A 25105-nucleotide genomic window follows, 5' to 3' on the forward strand; every position below is an offset into this window, starting at 1 on the left:
GATTTTCTTTTTGATTGGGCTTTTTCAACAGTTTTGCTCTCTCATTCTTGTGAGTTAGTTTTTCAATGTTTATCTGTGTATGAAATCCAGGATGGGGGACTCTACAGAGAGAGACAGTCACTGGACTAATGGTTCCTTGGGGGTGGGGCAGGGGAGGAGCTGGGCGCCAATCACAATGAGTACGAGACGGAAGGAAAGGTTTTTGAGAACTGCAGGTGGTGACGACTGTACAGCTAACTCTTCCTGATGGGGCTGAACTATTGGGCTGTGTGGTGTGAGGCTTATATGGCAATACAACTGTTGGGGGTTAAAAAGAACAGACTAGACGCAGAAACAAGCAAGGGCAAACGGAGGAAGCATGCTACCTACAGACTGCTTAGGGACCTCGGGGCTACGGACGCTGAAGAAGACAGCTGACAACGAGAGCGAGCCTTCTCCTACAGCAGGTCCCCTAAATTCAGGCTTCCACCCTAATGCACTGAGAGAAAATCAATTTCTGTTCCTGAACACAGCCCCCCCAAAAAAAGCATTTGCATATTTATATGTATATAAGTTGCTACAGGTTGTCAGTTACCAAATAAAGTCAAAGAAACAACCTCATCTTTGAGTGCTGTGCTGAAAATAGATCTTCGTAATTTAATCCAGACTTCTACTTGGATAAACACAGATATTAGGTCTGTTTATTCAATTGAAATGCAAAAATACATTTCAGTCTTTCTAGTCATCGCATCATTCACTGGGAGTCTTTTCTGCTGGAGTCAAAATATAGGTCAGTCTAAAAATGAAATTACAGGTCCGGGGTGTCACACAGACAAGGATGATGGCGGGCTGACACTTGGCATTCTGGGGAGACGATACATGATTAGCGGAACCCTTAAGCGGTGAGACTAGTCAGCATGCTCGGCTGCTAGCCAGAAGGGGGGAGTTCATGTCTACCTAGAGATACCTTGGAAGAAAGGCCTGGTGATCCAAATTCTGAAAAAATCAGCCAGTGAAACCCTATGGAGCACCATTCTACCCTGACACACCTGGGTGGTCTTGAGCTGGAGAGTTATCCAAATGGCAATTGGATTCACTTCTTTGTAAGTTTACAACTCCCTCCCACCGCTGTCCTCACCCAGTCATGGACCCATTCTGATCTCAATATTATTCACTGCTAATATTGATTCTTGTTAATACAGGGGAACCCTCCTCCCTTCCAACACCCGGTCACAGTTTTCCCATTTGGTAAAATAGAACTTACAGAGCAGTATCACACAGCTGGGTTTCAGCCCCGAGGCTTATTTTTCCATCACTAAAATACAAAATAAATAAATAAATAATTACATGAATAAAAGTCAACAGATACTGTGGGTGGAAAGAATTACTAAGAATAAAAACCTTGCAAAGTGAGTAAAGTTATCTTTTTATGCTATTGTATTCTATTTGGCCTAATTATACGATTAGGTAATCAATTTGAGAAATATATTGGCAAGAAATTATATGTGCCTAAGAAGGAAATCCCCTCGCCCGGTCCTGTCTCCTTCACAGCCGTCTTCATGTGCACATGGTTGTTACTACTATCCTGCTCCAACCCTTGAATAGAGAGATTTAACTCTACTAGAGACTCTTCTTAAAAACCCTTCTCTAACCTGAGTACTCCAATTCAGCAGCATGATCTCTCCTTCGGTCCTACTTCATTTCTTTTATTTTTAAAAGCTTTTTGTTGTGAATCCAGTGATGGGTTACCAAGCAAATCCGTTTTCCATTCCACAACCTGCGCACCTGGCTTCATGTCATTGACTGCCATTCCCACAAAGCGGTATTACTTACTCCCCTTCCTCTCTGGGTTTCCCCTTTCCCTTCTTCCGCCTTTCTTAGCTCTTCTTCACATGGGCCTTGGGCATCTGCTTCCCCATTGACCTCAAATGGTGGACTATTCTAAGGTGTGTGTACTGCCCTTGGGTTACTGTGCTCCTAATGGACTTGTTAATTATTTGGCTGAACACTGAGCCGTGGGGGTGAGTTCAGTTCCAGCCGTGAGAGGTGGCTGTGGGCCAGAGTCTCAGGGTTTCCCTCAGACAGGGGTTCTATCTGAGCAGTAAGTCGTGTCTTTTTCACATTATTTAGTTTTGTTCCACACTCCTGGCTCTCCTTCCAACTTTATTGAGGATTTTCTAACTTGATCCTTTCAGTACACTTTTTACTTTAATAATTTGGAACTGAACATCATTCCCCAGGCATGTGCCTTGTTGTTTCCTGTTTTTTTGGGGATTTTTTTCCTGGCTAAAAACTGCATTTGTTAGTAAACGCAATGCAACCTTGTTTTTAGTTGATCTGCTCTTTTGAGCATTTATATCCTAATGTGAGGTCAGCACATGACATACTTCTCTTCAAATGAAGTCTCTAGTGTAGAAGGCAAATTTGCTCTCTCGAAGGTTTCCAAGCCTTTAGATGCTGGCAGCAATGAAGGGATCGAGACCTGCAGCATGCCGCTATGGAACTGTAATATAAAAAGTTAAAACAAGCGATCAAAACACAAGCCATGGAGTAACAAAAAGCAAGACAATTAAAGAACGATCCAGCAGCAGAATTTCACATACTCGTATTCTCAACTGTATTACATTTGTCAAAATAATTTCAGAATATAAAATCGACAGAGAAGAAGGGTCCCTCAGAGAAAGGTAGGCAACTCCGGCCTTGGTTCTGCGTCGGCATCGCATATTGTGACACCGAGTAAGAAAGACCGAAGAAGAGCTAGCGCATTTGAATTGTGGGGCTGGCAACAAAGATGGACTGTCCTAAGGACAAACACCTCTGTCTTGGAAAAAAGCACAGCCGAATGCTCCTTAGAAGTGAGGATGGTGAGGCTTCGTCTCAGCTACTTTGGGTACGTTAACGGGGAGACTGGAAAATGGCGCCATGCGTGGTAGAGCAGAAGGGCAACCAAAGACCCTCCGTGAGACAGACTCACACGAGTGGCTGCAACAACAATGACCGTGAGGAAGGGGCAGTGTTCCATTCTCTTGTACACAGGGTGTTGTCACTCAGAACTGACTTGCCAGCACGCAGCAATAGACGCCACTCGCCGCCGAGTTCACTGCCATCAAAGCAATTCTAACTCCCAGCCCCTATCCAACAGAGCACAACTGCTCCTTCCGGTTTCCAACCATAAATTTGTAAAGAAGCACCCTTGATCTTGTTATAAACTACTTCAGAGCTTTAACTTAAACTGCACATCTCCCTCCTGGCTCTTCTTTTAAAATAAACATGGTCGAGCTTTTTCAGTCCTCACCAAGCAAAACCCTCCTCTTTAAATGTCACTGTGCACAGCAAAGACTTTTTTTTTTTAAGGGTATGAGGTTACCTGGGTGTATCATAAATGTAACAGCAGCCCCGCCAACAGCCCCCCACCCCCAGGACATGTTAGCTATCAAATGTTATTTTCACTTCAGTGAAAACAGGTATTTAACAATTAGGAACATGCTTTCCTTCTGAAACATTTCTTATCCCTTTAAGTAATTGTGATAGGTAGGTTTATTGTGTCAATCGGGGCAAGAAACACGTGTGGGATTAATAAGGTTGCAGTTTAATTAAGGGCAGGGAGATAAATGGCTTGGCGAGTCTCGCTTTTCTGTCTCTTGCTCTCTGATCTGACCAGTGTGCGGCTGCCTTAGCTAGCTCTCTGCCTCAACTTTTGAGCTACACTACCTGTGGGACATCCAACCAGTAGACTGCATCGCTACAGTTTGAGGTTCCTTCAAGACCTGCTTCACCACACTGCTGGTGTATACGTCGCTTGCGCTGGGGACCGTCAGACCCTGTCACCGGGCCGAATGTTGGTGACCTGCAAATGCTTCCTGTAGCCGGACTACCTATATTGCGCTACAGAAGACTCAGCTGTCTGCTTCCTTGACTTGCACCCAGCAGCCCTCGTGAGTTGAACTGAGCCATTTGTACTACCCTGTGGACTAATTAGCAGTTTACTTCTTCTGTTGTATCTACCTATCTAAAATCATAAGTGTCTTGGTTTTGTGTCTCTAGAGAACCCTGTCGAATACAGTAATTCTTTGATTAATTATACATTTTAGTTCTCTCCTATGTTTAATAGAGAAAAGTTGTTTTATCATTGAATTTCTTTGCTAATACTATCATTACTAGCAGCAGATATTAAAAAATATGCCACGAATTCTTTATGCTTCCTCTAGTAAGTCGTGAAAGGAGAGATGGCCAATGCAGGAATTATTAAATAAAAGGGGCCAAGGTGGTTTTTGTTCAAAAACAGAACTGCTTCCAATTCCGGGTCTGTCCAGACAGGGAATTATTTTAAAATTAAGAAATGACTTCTGGTCTACTGCCATACCACCCTGAATGCGCCTGATCTCGTCTGATCTCGGAAGCTAAGCAGGGTCGGGCCTGATTAGTGCTTGGATGGGAGACCACCTGGGAATACCGGGTGCTGTAGGCTTTAAAAAAAAAAAAAGGAGAAGAAAGAAATGACTTCTGAGCAAAGATCAAACACAAGTTTGGTCACGAAAACATGATCTTCAGGTGAAAGCCATGGGTGTTGCTATAAAACGCGATTAAACGTCAGGGAGATCGAAGGTGGTAGTGAGCCTCAGTGAGCCCTTCAGACAGATCAAAAGATGAGAAATCCTAAGGACATGGTTCACAGCACTATCTGAAAAACCTAAGGCAGCGCAAGGCCTACTTTAAATATACAATTGTATCTCTGGCAGTGAGTGATAAATTGCTTCATAAGGCATCGATGAGCTTTTAAGAGAATTATACCACCAAATTAGACCAACAGGGATGGCGAGAGTACAAAAGGAAAAGCGGACTCCAGGTCCTCAGGGTGCTCTGGCGAGGGCATGCGCTTATTTTCCCATAGTTAAGAGATGACAATGGTTGTGGCTAGAGGGTACAGTGGAAGGTTCAATTTCTCAAATATAGCTGCACGAATACATGCCATCTCACGTCTTACAGTGTGACGTTTTCAATTCATCATCAACAAGCAAGGCCTAGGCTCCCTCTCCTGCAGTCTGTAATGTGACTACAGCGAAAGATACGCTACAGGGCTATTGAGAAAACTCGTAATAAAAAGTCATACAACTTTGCCAGGTCCTCTCAAGATGCGTGTCCTTAGGACGCAGCCACTGTACTGAGAAGAGGACAAGGAGACGTGGGCAGTCATTCCAGACAGGGCTCCAGCTGAGGTCCCCGCCAACAGCCAGCATCAACCACCAACCACACAAGCGAGTGAATAGATGACTTCAGATGACTCCAGCCCAGTCTTCGTGCCATACTAGCTAGTGCCAAGTGGAGCTCAGACATCTTCCTGTCGTGCCCTGCCCAAATTACAGATTTATCAGCAAAATAAATGTCACTCAAGCCACAAAATTTTGAGGTAGTATGTAATAGGTAACCGAAACAGGCTTTGGTGCCAGGTTTCTGGAAAAGTAAAAGAAATGTTTATTTCTCTCCAGTTGCTTTTTCCACGGCTAGAGGGGGAAAAAAATCAGTCACCATTAGAGTGACTCAACAAATTTATCCACTTAATCTCATTTTACTTCATCTATGAACTGCTTCAAATAAAAGGGAGGGGGCAAACCGTAATCTTATATTTAAGTTGTAGCTATTCCCCTTCATCTAGCACTGAAGGATTCAAATGCCTTTTCCTGAATTATAGAAGCAATTTGCATCCTGTCCAAGATATTTACTAAAGACAGGTGTGTGGGGCACCCCACACATTTCAAAGACAGACCAGTTGGACACATGCATTGCTAGAACAAACCATCAGTCAAAACAATCCAAGACCCCCCCCCCCTTCCAAATTATCAGCAGTGCTTCCACTTTGAATGGCAGCCTCTCCCATATGACGAAACCACTGCAGGTCTACGGGTACCTCCTCTGGAACACTTGGGTTCAGCGGGCCATGAGTGGGAGATCCCATTACTGGAGTAGTCGAGGGACTGTTCTCCAGATCGCTGAACCCCTGAGCATCCAACAAAGTCGAGATGGAACCAGAATTGGGCAGATCTTCAGATTCAGCATCTTTGCCTAGAAAAGACAAAGCAAAAAGGATAGCAGCAGCTTTTCATCAATGTGTTTCACTTTTGAAAGCAGCATCCCAATTACGTTGAAGGCAAACATTTTGCTGCCCTTAAAAAAATCTAAGCTGATTTTTGTAGCATCACTTGTGAATTATACAACACAGAACATGGGTAACAGCATCTTATGCTGTGAGTACCCGATGACTGGGGTCTCTTGGCTAGGCTGAGTAACAGGAGTGGCATTAATAGAGGAAATCATATATGAGAAAATCATGGGCTCATTGGGTTGAAAGAATATTAGAAATTAATTTAGTCCAATAGTCTTCCTGTTACTGGGTTTCAAACATGGAGGCTCTAGAGCAGTGGTTCTCAACCTGTGGGTCGTGACCCCTTTGGGGGGGGTGTCAAATGACTCTTTCACAGAGGCCACCTAATAAATCCTGCATATCAGATTTTATTAGGGGCTCATATAACTCTTATCACAATCAAACACATCTGTACATTCTTTGCCCTAATCGTTTTCAAAGCATTTGCTCTCCACTTAAGGCCTTTGCATCAGGTCCTCTTTTTTCCCCCCTCCCTCTCTGCTCACCCCTCCCTCATGAGCCCTTGATAATTTATAGATTATTATTTTGTCATATCTTGCCCTATCCGGAGTCTCCCTTCACCCCCTTCTCTGTTGTCCGTCCCCCAGGGAGGAGGTCACATGTAGATCCTTGTAATCAGTTCCCCCTTTCCAAACCACTCACCCTCTACTCTCCCAGTATCGCCCCTCACCCCCTGGTTCTGAAGGTATCATCCACCCTGGATTCCTTGTGCCTCCAGCTCCTGGCATATCAGATATTTACATTACGATTCTTAACAGTAGCAAAATTAGTTATGAAGTGCCAACGAAAATAAGTTTGTGGTTGGGGGTCACCACAACATGAGGAACTGTCTTCAAGGGTCCCGGCCTTAGGAAGGCTAGAACCACTGCTCTAGAGCTTTCAGTACAGAACTCATCAAACTGAAGAGTAGATGTGCTTTCGCAAACAGATAGTGGATAACCAAAGAAGTTACCACTTAAACAATTCAACTTTCAACATTGCTGTGCTCTTGAAAAGACTTAGAAAGGAAAAAGTCAAAAAGGCAGATGGCCTTTGTATCCCGGAAGGGGATCCCTTTAGTGATCTAAAAGTAGAAAGAACAGCCTCACAGAGAAAGGCAGCCGAGTACTCAGCAAGGCAGTGACTCCGAGACCTCTGCTCTGTTACATTCCTAGACGTGGAAAAGATAAACAACAGTGCCAGATATTCAATTTTTAAAAATAAAGAATGTGCTTGAGACACTAGTCTCTGGATAATACTAAATGGCAAATTTTGCCATCGTTTAAAGAGCTTAACCAAAGCTTCCTAATTTGGGTTCGATTAGAATTTAGGCTTCAGAGACATGTATAAGGGGTTAGGAAATATATCTAAATCCTAGTAAATAATCACTGGTAACATAGTCAATGGACTAGGATATAATTCTCAATGGTCTCTGGCAATACATATGGTTAAAAATTCTTTCCTTAAAAATCAATATGTTTTAGGGCCTAGGGAGGGGAAAAGACTAGACTGAAGTTGACAAAGAATGTCAGCAATAATCTTGGTAAGGGGCATTATGAACAATTATTACCCTTCCCTATTTTACAAATTAAAAAAAATTTTATTGGGCTCATTATCACGATGCATCCATCCATCCATCCATCCATTGTGTCAAGCACATTTACACATGCTTATCAATGACTGATGAGAATCTCTACAAATTACTCTGCGAGTTAAAGGTTCACTATTTATTCCAATATTTATTGTCTTTTTATACAGAGGTCTGGTGAAGGAAAAGATGGCATACCAATTAGAAAAAAAATCCTAGTCCAAAGGGCATTCTGTTTCTTTCTTTGCGAACTCATCAAAATTGAAATTTCAAACAACCAGTGTTTCAGGGGTACCTTGCAAAGATGTGCTCATTTCCAGTGATTATGTGCTATACATTCTAACCTTCATAGTTGTGGTTATTATCCCATTTGGGAAGGGGTTTTCTCTGTTACATTAATGTGACAGTATTATTAGTACACAGTATGTCTAAGTTTATCTCTCGAGACAGAAAAGAGAAATCAAGCAAGGGGACAAGCAGGGGAAGAGGAGGGCTGACACATGAGCACATCACCAGGGAGCCAAGGAGCGAAGGACCTACAGATGCTGGAGAGACAAGGACCTTCCCCTGAGCAGCGGTTCTCAACTGTGGGTCTCCACCCCTTTGGGGGTCAAACGACCCTTTCATAGGGGTTGCCCGATCCGTAACAGTAGCAAAATGACAGTTATGAAGTAGCAATGAAAATAATGTTATGGTTGGAGGTCACACCACCACATGAGGAACTGAATTAGGGTCACGGCATTAGGAAGGTTGAGAACCACTGCCCTAGAGCCAGCGAACACCTCCCCCTGAATTAGAATTTCCAGCCTCCTAAGCACTGAATTAGAATTTCCAGCCTCCTAAGCGGTGCCTGTGTGTTAAAGCCATGTGCTTGTGGTATTTCTGCTGCCGCAGTACTGGGTGACTTGGACACCCTTAAACACCCCTATGGGGTTCTACTAGAGAAGTCCCTAACATTGTAGCTGGTTTGGACATTTCAACAAAATGCAGCACTATGTTTACGCAGATGTCTTAACAGGTGTTTTGAACTGCATGTGTCCAAAGCTGAACTCACTCCGCCTTGCCCAGCCCACAGTGCTCATTCTTTTGTCTTCCCTATCAGGGTTCAGGGGAGCCACCGCCCCCAGCTGTGCTAGCCATATGTCTGTCTCTTCTTGATAGCGTCCTCTCCTTCCTTCCCTTCATGTAACTTGTCACCAAGCATCATGTCGATTCTATCACCAAAATATATTGATCATCAGTACCATTCTAGTTTTTTTCACTTGGAATACTACCAGTCTCCTGATCGGCTTCCCTGCCTCCAGTACCGCTCCCCTCTCCCCTGGGCCATTGTCCATGGTCTGCTAATGCGCCCGTGCTTAGAATAAGAGCAAAACTCCTTACAGTGCCTAAAAACCCTCGCATGACCTACTCTTTGCTTGCTTATCGTATCTCACTCTCCCCACTGCTCACAGATTCTGCAGTCACTCTGGTCTTCTTTTACCTCTTAAGCACACGAAGTCCTTTTACCTCCATAGATCCCTTTACACAGACTGTTCTCTTGCTCTGGAATGCTATCAAATCAATACCTTCGGTAGGCTCTCCTTGATCAACCAATCTATTGTACATTCATCAGCCGGCACACTGAACAGTAGTCCAATACATATTGTTGACGGAATGAGTGAGCTACTTGATCTGGGCAATAATTACAGACCATGGCAGAAACGGAGGCTGAGTGGCTAGTTTCACAGCCACTTAAAATCGAGTAAAGCTAGAATCCCTTTAGAGCTACACTCCTTTATTTATTTAGTTATTTACCTTCAGCCAGTATTGCTGTTTCTTGCATTTTCTTGTGCCTGTTCAGGCACTGTCGAAGATCTTCTATTTTCCGATCCTAGTAACAAAATAAGTTGTCACTTTCAACACGAGGGTTTTAAAAATGCTAGAATTGTGACACAAAGTGCAAGAAGATGGGAGTTATCTACATCTTTCCAAGAGTGCATTCTAAACTAGCAAAAAGGGTAATAATAACTAGGATGTCTCCTACATACGTGAGAGATATAGAAAAGGTACCTCTAAAATTACAGCTCCTATCCTTCAGCTGCCATCTTTGAAAAACAAACACAAAACAAAGTAATAAGATAAAAACAAAACAAAACCCCCCAAGCCCCAATTTTAATGATTTCCCCCTCTAACTTCACTTAGGAGTGAGAGCTTTACCTGGTATCTTTGCCTGCTGTCATTAGTCCACATCTGACGTATCACTTCCCAAAACACTCCAATGTAGTGACCTTGATTAGTTACTAGTGATGTCCCCTTATGACAAACAATGCAGTGTTTGTTCTTTTTCTAATCTGACCTCGATTTGTCACTTATCTGACCAAACTCTATTCTTTTTCTTTCACTGCTATTTCAACCCTTTCTTTTCTTCTATTTTGATTCATCGGTCTGTTGGCCACATAACTATTTTACTTCTATAAACCCTAACTTCCTTTTATTAAATGTTAGGGCTTTAAGATCTATCCTTGATAGTCATCTCTTTCCATATGCCCTCGACTACGGCAGGTTATGCAAATGGTCTCGCGAGATCTGTCCACATTGAGTCTGAGTTTGGACACATGACTTACTTTGGTCAATGAGATCTCAAAAGACATGATTCAAGCAATGTCTTGAAAAGCATTTGCAGATGGGGCTTGCCCTTTCTTCATGCTCTAAGCAACCCTGAAAGCATCACATGAAGAAGCCTGCTCCAACTTCCTAGAGGCTAAGAGATCGTGTGGACCCCAACCTAGCCCAGTCTGTCAATCACTGAACATGTGAATTACACAGTCCTGGGCTATGCAGCTCTAGAGGACTGTACAGATGAGCCAAACCAGCTCATATCAGAAGAACCACCCAGAGAAATATGAGAAATAATAAATGTAGTTGATCCTAGAACAAAAGCTGCACCTAATCCGTCAATTCTTAGTTAAGTGCTGTCCAGTTGGTTCCGACTTACAGCCCTGTGCAAGCCTCACGATCATTGCTCCTTCTGCGCCCATCGCTGGAGCCTTTGTGTCAGTCTACCTCAATGAGGGCTTCTTTTTTTTTGCTGGCCCTTAACTTTACAAACAGGAGCTCTGGTGGCGTAGTATCTACGCATTGGGCTTATGAACCTCAAGGTCAACAGTTCGAAACCACCAGCCACTTCGTGAGCGTCGTGGAAACCCACAAGGACAGTGCTACCTTGTCTTCTAGAGCTGGGATCCACTCGATGGCCGGGAGTTTGTTTGTCTGTTGCTTTGAACTTTACAAAGCATGATGTCCTTCTCCAGGGATTTCCCCTCCTGTTAATATGACCCAAGCCATAAGACCAAGTCTCACCATCCTTACTTCAAAGGAGCTAGCTGAAAGGTTGGTGGATGTGTGGGAGAAGAGACTTGGCCACCTGCTCCTACAGAAGACTACAACCCAAACCAAGTGCACTGTCCCCAAGTCGCCTGTCACTCACAGCCACTCTATGGGGCCAAGCAGAACCGCGCCCTGGGTTTTCCAAGGCTGCAAATCCTTGCAAAGCGGCGCCCTCAGCCGTCTCCAGCAGAGCAGCTGGTAGGCCCATGCGGACCCTTCTGCTAGCAGTCTACCGTGAAAGCCACTAGAAAACCCTCCGGGGCAGAACAGAACTGGTGGTGCTACAAGTCGGCACATAGCAATAGAGAGAATATTTCAAAAGGTGCTTGTTTGCAGGAAGAAAACAGAAACAACAAGTTTTGCCTGGTTTGCCTTGAGCTGAGGTTTGTGCTTCAAGAGCACCATCAATTACCCAAGTGCTCAAACCAGAAATGTACTCCCATTCCCAATCCAAACCATTTCTATAGGCCCCGTTCCACTCAATGACTCTATAGGACAGAGCAGAACCGCCTCAGAGCTTCCAGGCACGGAATCTTTGTGGAAGCAGACTTCTGCGTCTTTCTGCTCACAGCAGGTGGGTGCTCCTTGCCAGCCACCCTTCTGGTTAGGTCACCAGTTTCTTCCTCAAATACACAGATGGTGAATATTCATCAACTCCTACATTTCAATAAAGTCTCTTCTCTCCTTGCTTTTACTGCCACTGTCTTCTATCAAAACCTTTTCATGTCTCACCTAAGACTCTTAAAAACACAAAAGCCACTGCCCTCAAGCTGATGCCAACTCACGGTGACCATCATGTGTTAGAGTGGCTATTGGGTTTCTGGGCCGTGGTCTTTACAGAAGCAAATCACCAGGCCTTTCTTCTGTGGTACAGGGTGGGTCTGAACTAACAAATCCCGAGAGCCAGCCATAGACAGACTATTTTAAGTCTTTCCGCTTTCTGTCTGCCTGCACCCTCCCTCTTAACACCTCACCTCCCGTATGCCTCCAGAGGTTAGCTTTCTAAAATGCCTATTCCATTGTATCCCTGCTTAAGGACGACCGGAGACGCCACCGCATGGCTCAGAATCTAAGCTTTCCTACCGTCTCCCGGCCATTCTTGTGTCTGATGCACACACTCCCGCCCCGCTGCCTCCTGGGCTCCAGCCTTTCTCCGCCAGCGCTGGGCTTTTCTCAAGCCTTGGGTGGGAGACATGTTTTGGACTGTGGACTCTCAGTCTAGAAGTCCTGGTTTTCTTGATAAAGCACAGTTCCTACTCCTCCTCAGAATTTGCTCAAGTAGCCTCTGGTCTGAAGCCTTCCTGACACCCCAAAGAAGTCATACCTTTCTTGGTGCTGATTGTGGGGATAACTGAAAGCAAATTGAGCATCAGCAGCTCTTTTGAAAGTACAAACTGTGCTGGCAGCTGGATCGCTAGGTTTCTTCTTACTCAAACGGAGGCAAGACTAGCAACATACATATGAAGGGTGGCTGGGGAATGGAGATGGGTAACGAAATAAGGAGCTCATTTCCATGGATGAAGGGCAAATACAGTGAATAAAAGGCAGAAATCAATAAAAATAGATTTGAAAAAAACAGTCGGCAAGAACCGGAGAAAGACCAAGGCAAAGTTCTTTGGCATTTTGTTGCCTTCCACTGCCTTAAAATGATCTTTTTTCCTAAGGAGACTCGGGGAGAGTGGTAGTGAGACCATGAGCAATGGGAACAGGTAAGTCACGGAGACACGCATCGGCTCACTACTGGGCAATACGCTGCTCTGAACAAGGTCCCGAAGACCTGGGATCAGGCCCGTGTGCTTTCCGCTTCTCCCTACTAACTAGAGAGTAGACGAGGAGCCCTGGTGGCCCAGCGGTTATGCACTGGGCTGCCATCTGCAAGGGCTGCCGTCTGAAACCTCTGGCAACAGCTCAGGGGAACGACGACTTTCTACTCCGGAACAGCTGCAGCCTCAGAAGCCCTCGGGGGCTGGCCTACCCTGCCCTACAGGGTTGCTCTGAGGCAGTGTGACTCGGTGGCAGTGAGTTTGGTTTGGGTTTGAGCGTGGACACGCAGGAGCATGCTTAGGCCCCTATTGAATTTCAGATGGTACTTGTGCTTCTGTCTTCTGCTATCTCCGCCCTCCGGAGCGCAGGGATTTAAAGAAGCCGGGGCCACCCGGAGAAGAAAACGGACAGGATCATGAAGTCATTAAAGTGCTATGGGCTACCTCCTGCAGAGTGCCTACATTAGCCTAGAATCACCTGGGACCACAGAAAGAACACTAGAAGACAATATTTTCTGCCATTACTTGGAAAAAAAAGAAACTGCCACTGAGTTGATTCTGACTAGGGGTGATCCCTTAGGAGAGAGTACAACTGCCCCTTGGGGTTTCCGAGTCTGGAAACCTTGATGGGAGCAGAGTACCTCCAGCTCATCGTTCTTCTCCCTGGGAATAAGGAGTGGGTTCGAACTGCTGACTCTTTCGATAGCAGGCCAATGCCTAACCCACTGCGCCACCAGAGCTCCTTTTAGTCATCTGAGTTACAGGACTGACTTATAATGGCTTCCACAGTTTCTAAAGTCATGGTTGGGGGAGGGGAGGTTCTCAGGTAGGAAGAGGAGTCAGCGGCTGGTCCCCACGCCTGCCCCCGCTGAGGCCTGCACATCGGGCAGGGAAGGAGAATCTCAGCAGTATTGGGGGTTGTTCCTTCAGGCCAAACTGTCTCGCTCCCAATCCTCAGAACGAGCAAAATGAGTAAATTTCATCTGGATACCTTTTCTTCATTTGCGGCCATCAAAGACTCCACGGCTTTTTTCATTTTTTGTACTTCAGTATCTGAAAAGAACCCAGCAGAGCAGAAGTCAGTTAACCCGTGTGACAATGGCTAAAATCATTATTTTAAAAAAAATGTCTTCAATGGAGGTGCATTTAACCCCTCTTCTAAGTAAAGTCTGAACAAGGAGCGCCTCCGGCCTCCCTGACTCGCGGTCGGTCTGCAAATAACAAGGGCACACGATCACTACCAACTCCCTCTCTGAGCGCCAGCAACATCCTCGACACACGCTGCAGAGGGAGTCGGCGTGTGACGACAGTGACCGCGACGCTGGCTCAAGGGAAGCCTGTAAAGCAGTGGCTGCAAACAAGGACCGGCGTACAGGATGACCAAGGCCGAGGAAATGGAATCATGTCACCGCGATGGAGGCTCCCGTGGTGAAGCCCCATGGGGGATGGTATTGGCGTGAGTGTTCATGCTAAGAAGTTGGTTCTAGGCTCCATACCAAAGAACAAACCTGTGCTTCATCCACAAACCTCATTTCCAGTACGAATGGTCAATACACTGGGAGACTTAAAAACCAAAGGAAGCTCAACGGGCTTTTCCTTAGAATTTACAGTTCCGGTATGAACTCATGCCGCTTTCATAATAAAAGGCCACGTTCAAGTGCCACGCTGAAATGAAACCTCAAATTGAAAAGGGAAACTGAGAACAATAAAAACAAAAGGCAGCTAAAGTTGCTTGCTTCTGAGGGGAAAATAAAGTTCTACTTAAGATAATATATTATTCACCACTGACATAACATTTTCTATCTAGACGTATTCTTTGGGAACTGTCCCGTCTTCATCTCTCCCCTTATTTGAAGAATGCCGTGCCTGGCGCCAAAGATCTAATCAAAAGATCTATCTTGATGTGTCATTAAATAGCTCAGGCTTCCTTAAGCATCCGGGAGACAATCTCTTTTGGAACACCAAAAGGGCACAGGGTATATTACAGGTCAAAAGCGCCTCCTGTCTTTTGCCATCAAAATGGTTCTGACTCACAGTGATCCCGCAGGACCGAGTAAGGACCGAGAAGAACTGTCCCCCGGGGTTTCCAAGGTTGGAAGGGATGCAGAAGCACACTGTCATGCTTTTTCCCACAGTGTCCGGTGGATCTGAACCCTTGGCCTTTCAGTTAGCTCTCCCATGTAACCACTTTGCCACCAGAGCTCCCTAGGTTGGCGCTGACGTAGACCTCCGCACAGAGCGGGGCTCAAAACAGAGGAGGGCAAAAGCAAAGGTCAAAATGAGCATTCGGTGTTGGTGACACTTAAGAATGGCAGGTTTCCTTAAGATATAAACGCCATTTTCTCCTCTGCCCATGGACCTGCTGGACCAGAGGAGACACTTTTCTGCCCTCCGGCATCGGAGTGCCAGGGTATCACTGGATGAAGGTAAAGACACCATCTTTCACTTCGTGTGGCTGTGTCACTGCTTACCCTATGTCCTGGTGGCATAATGGGTGATGCACTGGGCCACAAGGTCAGCTGTTTGAATTCTCCCGCTGCCCCCTGGGAGGAAGATCAGGAAGTCGGCTCCCATTCAGCTTTCCAGCCTTGGGACCCCCCAGGGATAGTTCTGCCCTGTCCGCAGGGCCTCAAGACTGAACAATTGACTAGATGGCAACAAGCTCTATGTTTGTTTGCTTGTTCTCAAACTTTCTTTTTATAAAAGCTAAAGAAATGGAGGGTTTATTGATGAAGCAACTTTATGGTCTTTGGTGAGAGAAACGTTTTAGCACACATGCAAAGAGCAGTCCAAGTAGTACTTTTGATGGAATTAAAGACTGATGGATAGACACCAAAAACCTTACTTTTTTCTTTGAGCTTCTTTTTAAAATTTTCTTCTGTGCGGGAAAACCCAGTGAGTTGGACAGCAGCATCCATTAAAACAAGAAGCAGTGTTTTAAAAGCGCTATTATTTACTCTCCATTTACCTTAAAGAAAGGGTCTCTCTCTGTCTAGCACCATTTTAAAGCTTTAGAACCGATGTTACAATAAGCAGTGCTCTGGGTGAGCTAGAAAGCTGATCCAGAATAAATCATCAGAAGACCGAAAGTCTAGTCCCCCCTTCATCTCCCGAACACCCGCTCCTGAAGGAAACGTGCTTTGATGAAAAACCACGTCCTGGTGTTTTGATCTTAACATTTCTATATAAGGTCTTCATCGTTGGCTTTTCAACATTTGTGACAGGATTCGTTGTTGCTGTGCTCTGTGTTTCTGTCATTTCTGGCACAGTCTGACCCACAGTCCTCTCCCACATGGTCAGTACACTGGTCATGTCATGTACGAGACTGAGCTGGCCTATGTACTCGGTGAGATGACTACACTGACCAAGCAATTAGATGCGAGAGCCACATCCAGGTGCTGGGATGTTTCTCAACACTTGCTCCCAGACACCTGAGCACAGCAATAGACCTGGGAGCCCAATTTTCAGTAGCACTACCCCCACTATGTCCTCTGGCCTACTAGTTCTATTTTATTCTTCCAACCTTAGAAACGTGTCCTGCTTCAGAATGTCCCTTAAGAACACACAGTAATGCTACATCGGGGAAGAATCCAATTCGCTCAGCGACCTGAGCTTTCTGATCAATGGGAGTTGTGGTACCTTCAAGTATATATATCACATTGTTGTTTTCTAGAGCCAATGAAATACTTTTGAGGTAATTTAATTCAAGTCCTTCATTGTTCAGATAATGCTACTAATTTTCACATAATAAAAGTGAACCAGGGCTACACTCACTGGAATTTGTTGTTTACGATGAGTCAAAAGAAGTTTCTTTGGTGTATTGTAGTCACAAAATGCTTGTAATCACACACACAAAAGGTTGAATTTCACCTAGTGCAGTCAGACGTCATCCAGGTATCCTCAAACTGCGGCCCGCGGGCCACATGTGGCCCGCCGAGGACATTTATTTGGTCCGCCGGGTGTTTTTGTCCTGTTTGTTTTTTTTACTTCAAAATAAAATATGTGCAGTGTGCATAGGAATTTGTTCATAGTTTGTTTTTGTTAACTATAGTCCGGCCCTCCAACGGGTCTGAGGGACAGTGGACTGGCCCCTGTTTAAAAAGTTTGAGGTTAGCCACAGTGTACTTCCAAATTTAATTTATAAAGCTAATTTTATTATTTTACATTAACAAAACTTTATAGATATTTCATATGAAATATGTCTTCTGCAAAACATATTTTATATCCAGAATAACCTCACTTTTTAGAAATGACGCCATCTAATATAAAAAGCACAGCCCCTCAATGATGAAAACCGTTTCGGTGCATCTTTGCTTTCAAACAGGTTGAGGGCTCAATGTGCGGGTTAGAAAGGTGTCCTGAGTGTCTGAAGATGCCAAGCTGTGTGCACTTTGAGCCTTACCCCAGGAGGGCAGCAAATGGCTTCTGAATGTCTCATTTTGTAGCGTGGCAAGCTCTGCTGAGGGACTCACCAGTAGGGTGTCGCGGTGATTCTTTATCATTCTTTTTGTGACCCTTGTATGGCTGCTAGGACAGGGGGGCTCTCGTGATGAAACATTACACTTTAATCATCTACAATGAACCCCCCCAAAAAGAACAGGGCCGTCCTTCAGCGGCAGGAAAAGGTGGGTGGATTGATTCCCAGGTGCAGTAAACAGGCCCCAGGCTTGCCCATGAACCTGAGCCAAGATGACCCCTGCTACTCTTCCCTCTCTCTGATGGTCGGACTGCAACACTGAGCGGCACCGGGTTCTTCTAGAGCTTGCCAGGGACTGGAACCCACTAAGCCAGTAGACGTCCGATGCACATACTTACCTCTGTCAAGAATTTCAATGCCGTCCCCTTTCATCTTGCAGACCAGTTGTTCATGTAGCCTCTTTACTTCGGACTCCTTCTCTGCCAGCTGTGCTTTCAGAGACGCCAGTTCCTCCTACAAATTAGCAATCTGTGTTCAGACATCCCTTCATGATGCAAAGGGCACTCCCAGAGAGCACCCGGGCGCCCTGAGATCAATAATTAGTTGTCAATGGATGAAACGAAAATCTATGAGAACTTAAGACACACTTGAGAAATCAGACAGGGGCAAGGATGAGTGAGAAATAAAACCAAACAAAAAAGTCCACCTAATAATAATGATGGGTGATTCTTACTAGTGCCTGTGAGACTACCTAGCTAAGGCCTATATACTCAGTGAGGTGGGGGGGGTCTCTTTAAGTATCCTTGGCACTAGGAGTCCTACGGTTTGCATACTGTGCTAAATGGAGAACCTGGCAGTTAATCAAGAAAGATTAGTGTTATAATAGCAAACTGGAGATGTTAACACTTTTTTTGGACATTTATTCAGCATCTCAAGATGGTATTTATGTTCATGGACAAGCATAGAGTTTGATTAGTGGTGAATTAATAAGTCAGGAACAACTTTAATGTCAGCCAAATCATGGGATTAAATAATTTACTCTTATTACTAAGATAAGAGAACAGAATCTCTTCCAACAATGGGGAGAAAAGTCTACTTAGAAAACACAGATTAAGGTTCTATGTCATCTTAAGAAAATGAACAGTTAAAAATGCTTTATCTATGCATTAATGTTTTATGATTTAGTTTCATTTTTGTAAAGAGTTACTATTTAGCTTGTGTACATTGAAGCTGTACAGTCTCCATAGCTTTATATTACAGTTTTAGTATAAAAAATCTGGAGCGGGGATCCAATGCTAGTAAATGCAGGCTAATACGTCACAGCAGTTTATTTTCTGAGTCCCTAACGGCTTTGCCTTTCTGTAGGGATATGGCTCTCCTGTGAAGCCAGGAAGTTGGTCCTCTCGTTGCAGTTTACTTTCATGGCGGGAGAATTGCCAGTGAAAATGCCCAGAGTGCAGCCGTGCTCTCCCTGCACTGCCTCTAAGCAGGGGATTCCCTTCACTCTCTGATAGCGTGAACAGCTGTACACATTGGCCTCCAAGAAAGTACATCACGAAGGAGGAAAGCAGTCTCTTCTGCAGATAAAGCCCACCCACTGCTACGGAGAGGACTGTGACCCAGTGTCCCTGCATGGGGTGTCTGAAGCTGCAAATCTTTACAGAAGCAGACAGTTCATCTTTATCCTGAGGAGTAGCCGGTGGGTTTGAATGTTGACCTTGAGGTTCACAGTCTGACCTTTACCGGACAGAGCCACCAGGGCTCCTTAATAGTTTAAGAGAGATAGATTTAATTTGGAAATAAACGCTTTCATTTTACTTGCTTATTACTTTTCGGTAATTATTCCAAACGTCTCTGAAAACAATAGTAGCAATTGTGTTGTCCCTTGACCCAGCTTTAAACAAATGTCTAATAAGTAGGGACACACATGTGAAAGGAATGCCCATGCTTCTGAAAACACCACCACAGCAAAACAACACAAGGCAGAGAGCAACAGGCCCCCAGCCCCGCCCGTCCCCCACGGTCTACCACACCTTCAGGGACTCCCACTTTTGTTCCATCCGCTGCTTTTCATACTGCATCTGACCCACCTTGATTTTCATGCTAGAAAGTTTGGCCATTAAGGACTGGTAGAGAGACAGAGGAGAGAGAGAAAACTAGAGGTAGAAAAAGATCAGCTGAATCACCAAGAAAATGGTTTTAGTTCATCAAGAAAGTTAGAACATTCAGAGAAATGATAGGTTTATTTTCTGTCTGATTCATTCAGCCTGGGTTTATGTTCCAGGAGGTCCCCAGCTTGGGGAGACACCTCATCCACTCGGACAACAGGCTGAGAGTACAGGGCGTGCACATTACTGACCGTAGCTAAGGCATGAAGGCGCCGTGTACAACAGGCTTGTGATGAGAACACTTACTTTGGTTGATTTCAGCTTTTTTTCATACTGAAGTCGTTCGCTGTCCATTTCACTGACTCTTAATCTCAAGTCACTGATCTCCTGCATTAGCCCCTGTCCGAAAGGAAAGCGTGGAAACGTATTAGGAAAGGAGAAGCCGGTTGCTGTCAGGCCACTTCTGATTCACGGCGACCTGCGTGTGTGTGAGCGCAACTGTGGAGGGTTTTCAAGGCTGGCTCTTTGGAAGGACATCGCCAGCCTTTCTTGCCAGGAAGCGCAGATCGGAGTGAACCGCCAGCCTTTCCCTTGGAGGCCTCGTGCCTGGAAGTCCACCGTGGTCTGGAACTCTGGAGAGGTCAACAGCTTTTAGGGTTAATCAAATCAGATACATAAAATAAATATATCCTTGTTAATCACAGCCTCTCTTCCATTTAAATACCCTGCTTTGAATTTCCAAATCCTCTGCCCCACAATGATGAAACAATGGGGGAGTGGGAATGGGTCTCCCCTGTCTTACTGGGGTGCTATAGGATCTACTCTATAGCAGGAATTGAGTTTAAATCTCATTTTTAGAATTGCTAAGAAACAGCTCTAAGCTCCTATTTGGTACTGCTGTATTTTACCACATACTTTAAATGTGGTGGCAATTTTCAGAGAAGAAGAAAGAAATGAAGAAGATGAAATTATAAAATGGGATCATATTTCTATTTGGAAAAAAGATGCTAAGTTCCTATGAACTCAAGCTGGAAAACCTGGAAATAGCTCCTAAAATGCAAAACTTAAAAAAAGTGATTTCATTTAGTTTTAAATAGGAATAAAATTATTTCAACTACTTTCTTAATAAAAGCGCAGTCCTTTGTGAAAAGAAAATCCCCATTATCTTTCCCTTTCTTTTTCACTCAGAATGCTTGTCTGTAAAAAGTTTCTGACATTTGTACTCCCGGCCAGAAGGGGGCACTATTGAATTATTCTAACCACCGCGACCAGCAATTCCTAGGACAATTCAAGAAATCTCAACTCCTTCCCCACACCAGTGTTTGTTTTCTTCCTAAGTACTATCCAACTGATTTCAAAATCTAAGACAAAGTTCAAACGTTTAGGTTCATAAAATAGCCTGGTAACTATTCCCGGGACCCCACCCCCAGCCAGCAGTCAGAAGATAGTTATAAAGGTCAGCGGACAGACCTCGAATTATGTTTGCTTTTTTTGGCTAGTTTTTCCTCTTCTTCCTCCCCCAACCCCCTCTTTTTATTCACTCTTGTTTCCTTTTTGTTTTGCCTCTGCTATTGTTTTGCCTACCTGTGTAAGACAGGCATGGGAAGCAAGCCCAAGGAGAAAACAACGGGACCAATGGTTTCAGAAGGACTCGGAGGAGGAGAGGTGGGGGGTAAAGAGCTGTGAGCAAACAACACCATAGACAGGGAACAACTAGGGAATTAAAATCCACAACAAGGAGGACGTAGAGATCCTGGGGGTGTTGGAGGAACAGAAATCTAGCTGAGAGGAATGACTAAGAGGCAGAGGAAGGGTGAGGGTGAGAGTGGGGCAGGAGGAAGGTAAAAGGAAACAGAGGAAAGTTCTAGGAAGAAAAGCTATGGGTAGAGGTATAAACATAGGTGTGCACTTTTGTAAATATATTAATTCATAAAAGTAGAGGTGTTGGCCTATGTACATATATTTATATGGCAATATACTGAGGAACTGGCTGGACTTTGGGCCTCTGCTTAAGCCCTCCCTCAACACAAGAACACTTTGTTCTTAGAACCTGGCTGGCATTCTGTGATGCTCACCTTCCCGACATGATCGCTGAAGACAAATGGGTGCATAAGCAAATGTGAAGAAAGCAGATGTTGCCTGGCTATCAGATGATATAGCATCTGGGGTCTTAAAGGTATGAAGTTAAACAAGCAGCCATTTAGCAAGGAAGCAAATAAGCCCACATGGAAGCAGCACACCAGCCTTTGCAATCACGAGGTGTCGACGGAATCAGGTAACAGGCACCGGAAGACCCAAAACGAACAAACAAAAACCATATTGTTGAGAATGAGGGGGGTTGGAGCAAAGACCCAAAATGTATCTGTAGACAATAGGACATCCCCTTACAGAAGGGTCACAAGAAACGGATGAGTCAACCAGGCCTCAGTATAGCACTGATGAAACACACAATATTCCTCTGATTCTTTGAGGCTTCCTCACCCCCCACTCTCATGGCCCAGTCCTACCTTTCACTGTGGGCTAGGGCAGAGCATGTACACTGGTACAGATAAGAGCTCATGACACATGGAATCCAGGTCAGATAATCCCTTCAGCAACAGAAATGGGAGTAGGGATATAGGAAGGGAGAAGCAAGATGAGAAGAAAGAAAGGAAGAAGAGGGGACCAATTGTAATGATCAATGCATCCCCCCGTCCCCCAGGAAGTGAACAACAGAAACATGGGTGAGGGGAGACAGTGCTTGGTGCAAAATATGAAAACAACAATATATTATTTGTCATGGTGGGGAGGGGGAAAGAAGAGCTGATACCAAGGGTTCAAACAGAAATCAAATGTTTAGAAAATGATGATGGCAATGTATGTACAAATATGCTTAATACAACTGATGTATGGAATGTTATAAGAGCTGTAAGAGGCCTCAATAAAATGACTTTTTAAAAATATAGCCTGGTGTCCATCTTACCATATATGCTCGAGTATAAGCTGATCTGAATATCAGTCAAGGCACCTAATTTTACCACAAAAACTGTATTAAAAATGTGCTGAAAAACTCGGCTTACACACGAGTATATACAGTAATTTTATTAAGAGGGCAATAACAGGAAAAATAAGCAAACCCCATTAGGTTTTACCCATTTACATACATAACATCACAAATTGTGTTAAACCTCATAATCTGAGTGTGTGCATATCACCATTTACCAATAGTGTTGAATCTTTATTAGAAAATTATCAGGAACTGAGATTACTGGACGTTTGGTGATAAGACGGCTTTACATGTGGTTGAGAATGCATGCTGACGTATGGAAGCACTGTTTGAACTAACAATTAGAACTAACTGCACAAACCCCAGTGTCACAATGGTGAAACAGTTGGCAGCTAAAGGGAAGTCAGTGATTTGAATCCACTGGGCGCTCCTTGGAGAAACATGCTTCTATAGAGTTCATCCCTGGAAACCAGCTCGACTCCGGTCACGCACGGTTCCATTTGGACAAGCGGATGGCACTTAAAGACGGCTCTGAGGTCTTACAAAAATCATAGCACACTCCGCTCAGTTTGGTGCCAGTGCTGGGTGAACACGGATTAAACCAGCAGCAGTCGGGTGTGTGTGCAAACATCCCCTATTCTTTGCGTTCGGACTACAGAAGGCCACCTGTGGACCCCCAGGCGCCGGACCTTCTTTCAGCAGTGAAACTAGCTCCCCGCCCTGTTTGTGCTATGACGTTTACTGCAATGTGCAGTCAGGGCACGACGGGGGCAACAGAGGAAAACACGGGAACAGAGCACGACAGCAAGCTCGGGGCAAACCTTTGAAAGAAGTTGGGCATTCCTCTACAGGCGCTTTTAAAAACCCCGGGCCCAGTCACAAGAGCAGCATGGTCCAGGCAGCTGACTGACAAGAGCTTACGCTGGAAAGCATACACTGGAAAAGGAAGTATGGAGTTCCTTTTGCTATGAGGGAAGGAAGACATAGCCAAGACTTTCAATTGTTGTCAGACCCTCAAGAGAACATTTAATTTGTAATAGCAGGAGGGTAAACCTCATGCTCTTCTTCTTCTTTTTAACTTTTAAAAAGACAATGTTATTTATGCCCGCATATAAAATAAGGCCCATGTTTACATACATACCAACATAGGAAACCGTCTGATAACAAATCACATCTAAGTTGTATAAAGAACATGAACATGATAACACCGATTGGTCATGCATAAATAGAGAGGGGAAATCATTAGGTACACTGTATATACTTGAGTATCAGCCAACCCAAACATATGCCAAGGCACCTCATTTTACCACAAAAAACTGGAAAACTTTTTTTAAAATTTTAAGCCATTATGATTATTTCTCTACAATATTTTGTTAGAGTTCCATGATTTGCACTCATAAGTTACATAGCCAAGAGGCAACATAGCATAATTCAAAGAAATTCGTCTGAAGTCTTTGTACTGAAGGCCATACAGTCTCTTGCTTCAGGGAAATGGGTGCAAAGAAACAAAACAAACACATAGCTTCCTCGGTTGCAGAATTCCAGTAGAAAACAACAAGTTAGTGTGATTGTTAACACATGGAAAACAGAGCTTGTGCAAATCTTAAAATTAACACCCAGGGCTTCCTTTGTATAGATATTATAAACAATATGTAATACTTCAACTACAAACCTTTCTTGTTGAAAGGTTCTCTAACATGAGTTGCTTTATTATGAACAGGAAAGGTTTTAAGAACCTCACAGTGGAAGCAATCCAGTATCGACAGCCTCTAGTGATCACACATTCCTTTCACTGTAAAATGAGCACAATTTACAGAGCATGTCCTGGCTGTGGGTATTATGACACACCCAACTTTCCAGACTCAAAGGCACTCCCAGGTAGGGACGACACAACTATGAACCCAGGCAGACTGGTTCTCTGAAATCTGGTACCTACAGTTCAGTTTATGCAGCCCGAGGGCAAAGGAAACACTAAGCAGAAAACTCACTTTCTTTTCATCTACAATTCACATATGTATCTGGTCACACTCATGACTGATTTGGTCAAGCAGGGGAAGGCAGTTCAGAGCTGTCATTTCCCTAGCAGAGCTGCCACATGGACAATCCAGACTTGGTTTTTTCCTGAGAGTCACCTGGCATTGGGAAACTTACTGACTTGAGTATAAGCCTGGGGTGAGAAATGCAGCAGCTACCGGTAAATTTCAAATTAAAAATTGATACCAATAAAATTACATTAATTGAGGCATCAGTAGGTTGAATGTTTTTGAATATTTATTTCAAAGAAAAACAGTGAGCTAGCTCTGTAAGTGGGTCAACAAAGAGGGTCCACAAAAACAATATGGCGCTGCATTACTACATACACTGCCTTACCGCACGTACACAGCACAGCTTATATAGCTTGAGGCCTCGCGCAGGCTGATGATGTTCCAGAGTGTGATGACATGACTGTTGGCACAGAGCAGCCTGTGTTAGGGCTCATCATATACACGCTGCATGTGTTGCAGTGCGTTGCTGCATGCGCTGTGTTACTGTATATGCAGCATTGCTGCCTATGGATGAGAAGTGCTAACGCAACACGCGCAGTAACAGTGCCCTGGAGAAGAGCGGCTGCATCCGACATTCACTGACAAGGATGCGGTGCGCCCAGGTACCAGCACACAGAAGGGGGCAGGTTCTTGCCCAGCAGGGCACCGACAGCACAGAGGCTGCCGGCGCGCAGAAGAAAAGAAGAGCGGTGATCTCAGCAGTCATCGGAC

The 25105-nt window shown here is 44.5% G+C and overlaps 1 protein-coding gene and 1 non-coding gene across 6 annotated transcripts in view; one reads left to right on the plus strand and one right to left on the minus strand.

Annotated features, from left to right (window-relative positions):
* The window catches only part of PPFIBP1 (PPFIB scaffold protein 1), a 204603-nt gene that overhangs the window by 20037 nt on the left and 159461 nt on the right, over window positions 1-25105 (minus strand). For all 5 annotated transcript variants that reach the window (XM_075551936.1, XM_075551934.1, XM_075551935.1 and 2 more), the window contains 7 exons: window positions 19670-19762; window positions 17654-17768; window positions 13830-13891; window positions 9504-9579; window positions 5885-6039; window positions 2367-2482; window positions 1244-1294 (listed from right to left, as the gene is read on the minus strand). In XM_075551936.1, the coding sequence (XP_075408051.1) occupies window positions 1244-1294; window positions 2367-2482; window positions 5885-6039; window positions 9504-9579; window positions 13830-13891; window positions 17654-17768; window positions 19670-19762 (668 nt within the window). The remainder of the gene's footprint in view (window positions 1-1243; window positions 1295-2366; window positions 2483-5884; window positions 6040-9503; window positions 9580-13829; window positions 13892-17653; window positions 17769-19669; window positions 19763-25105) is intronic.
* Window positions 4329-4447, plus strand: LOC142451904 (5S ribosomal RNA). The gene has a single exon (XR_012785009.1). It is a non-coding gene; the product is annotated as a 5S ribosomal RNA (ribosomal RNA).

The sequence above is a fragment of the Tenrec ecaudatus genome, chromosome 6, assembly GCF_050624435.1.
Source record: "Tenrec ecaudatus isolate mTenEca1 chromosome 6, mTenEca1.hap1, whole genome shotgun sequence".
NCBI lineage: Eukaryota > Metazoa > Chordata > Mammalia > Afrosoricida > Tenrecidae > Tenrec > Tenrec ecaudatus.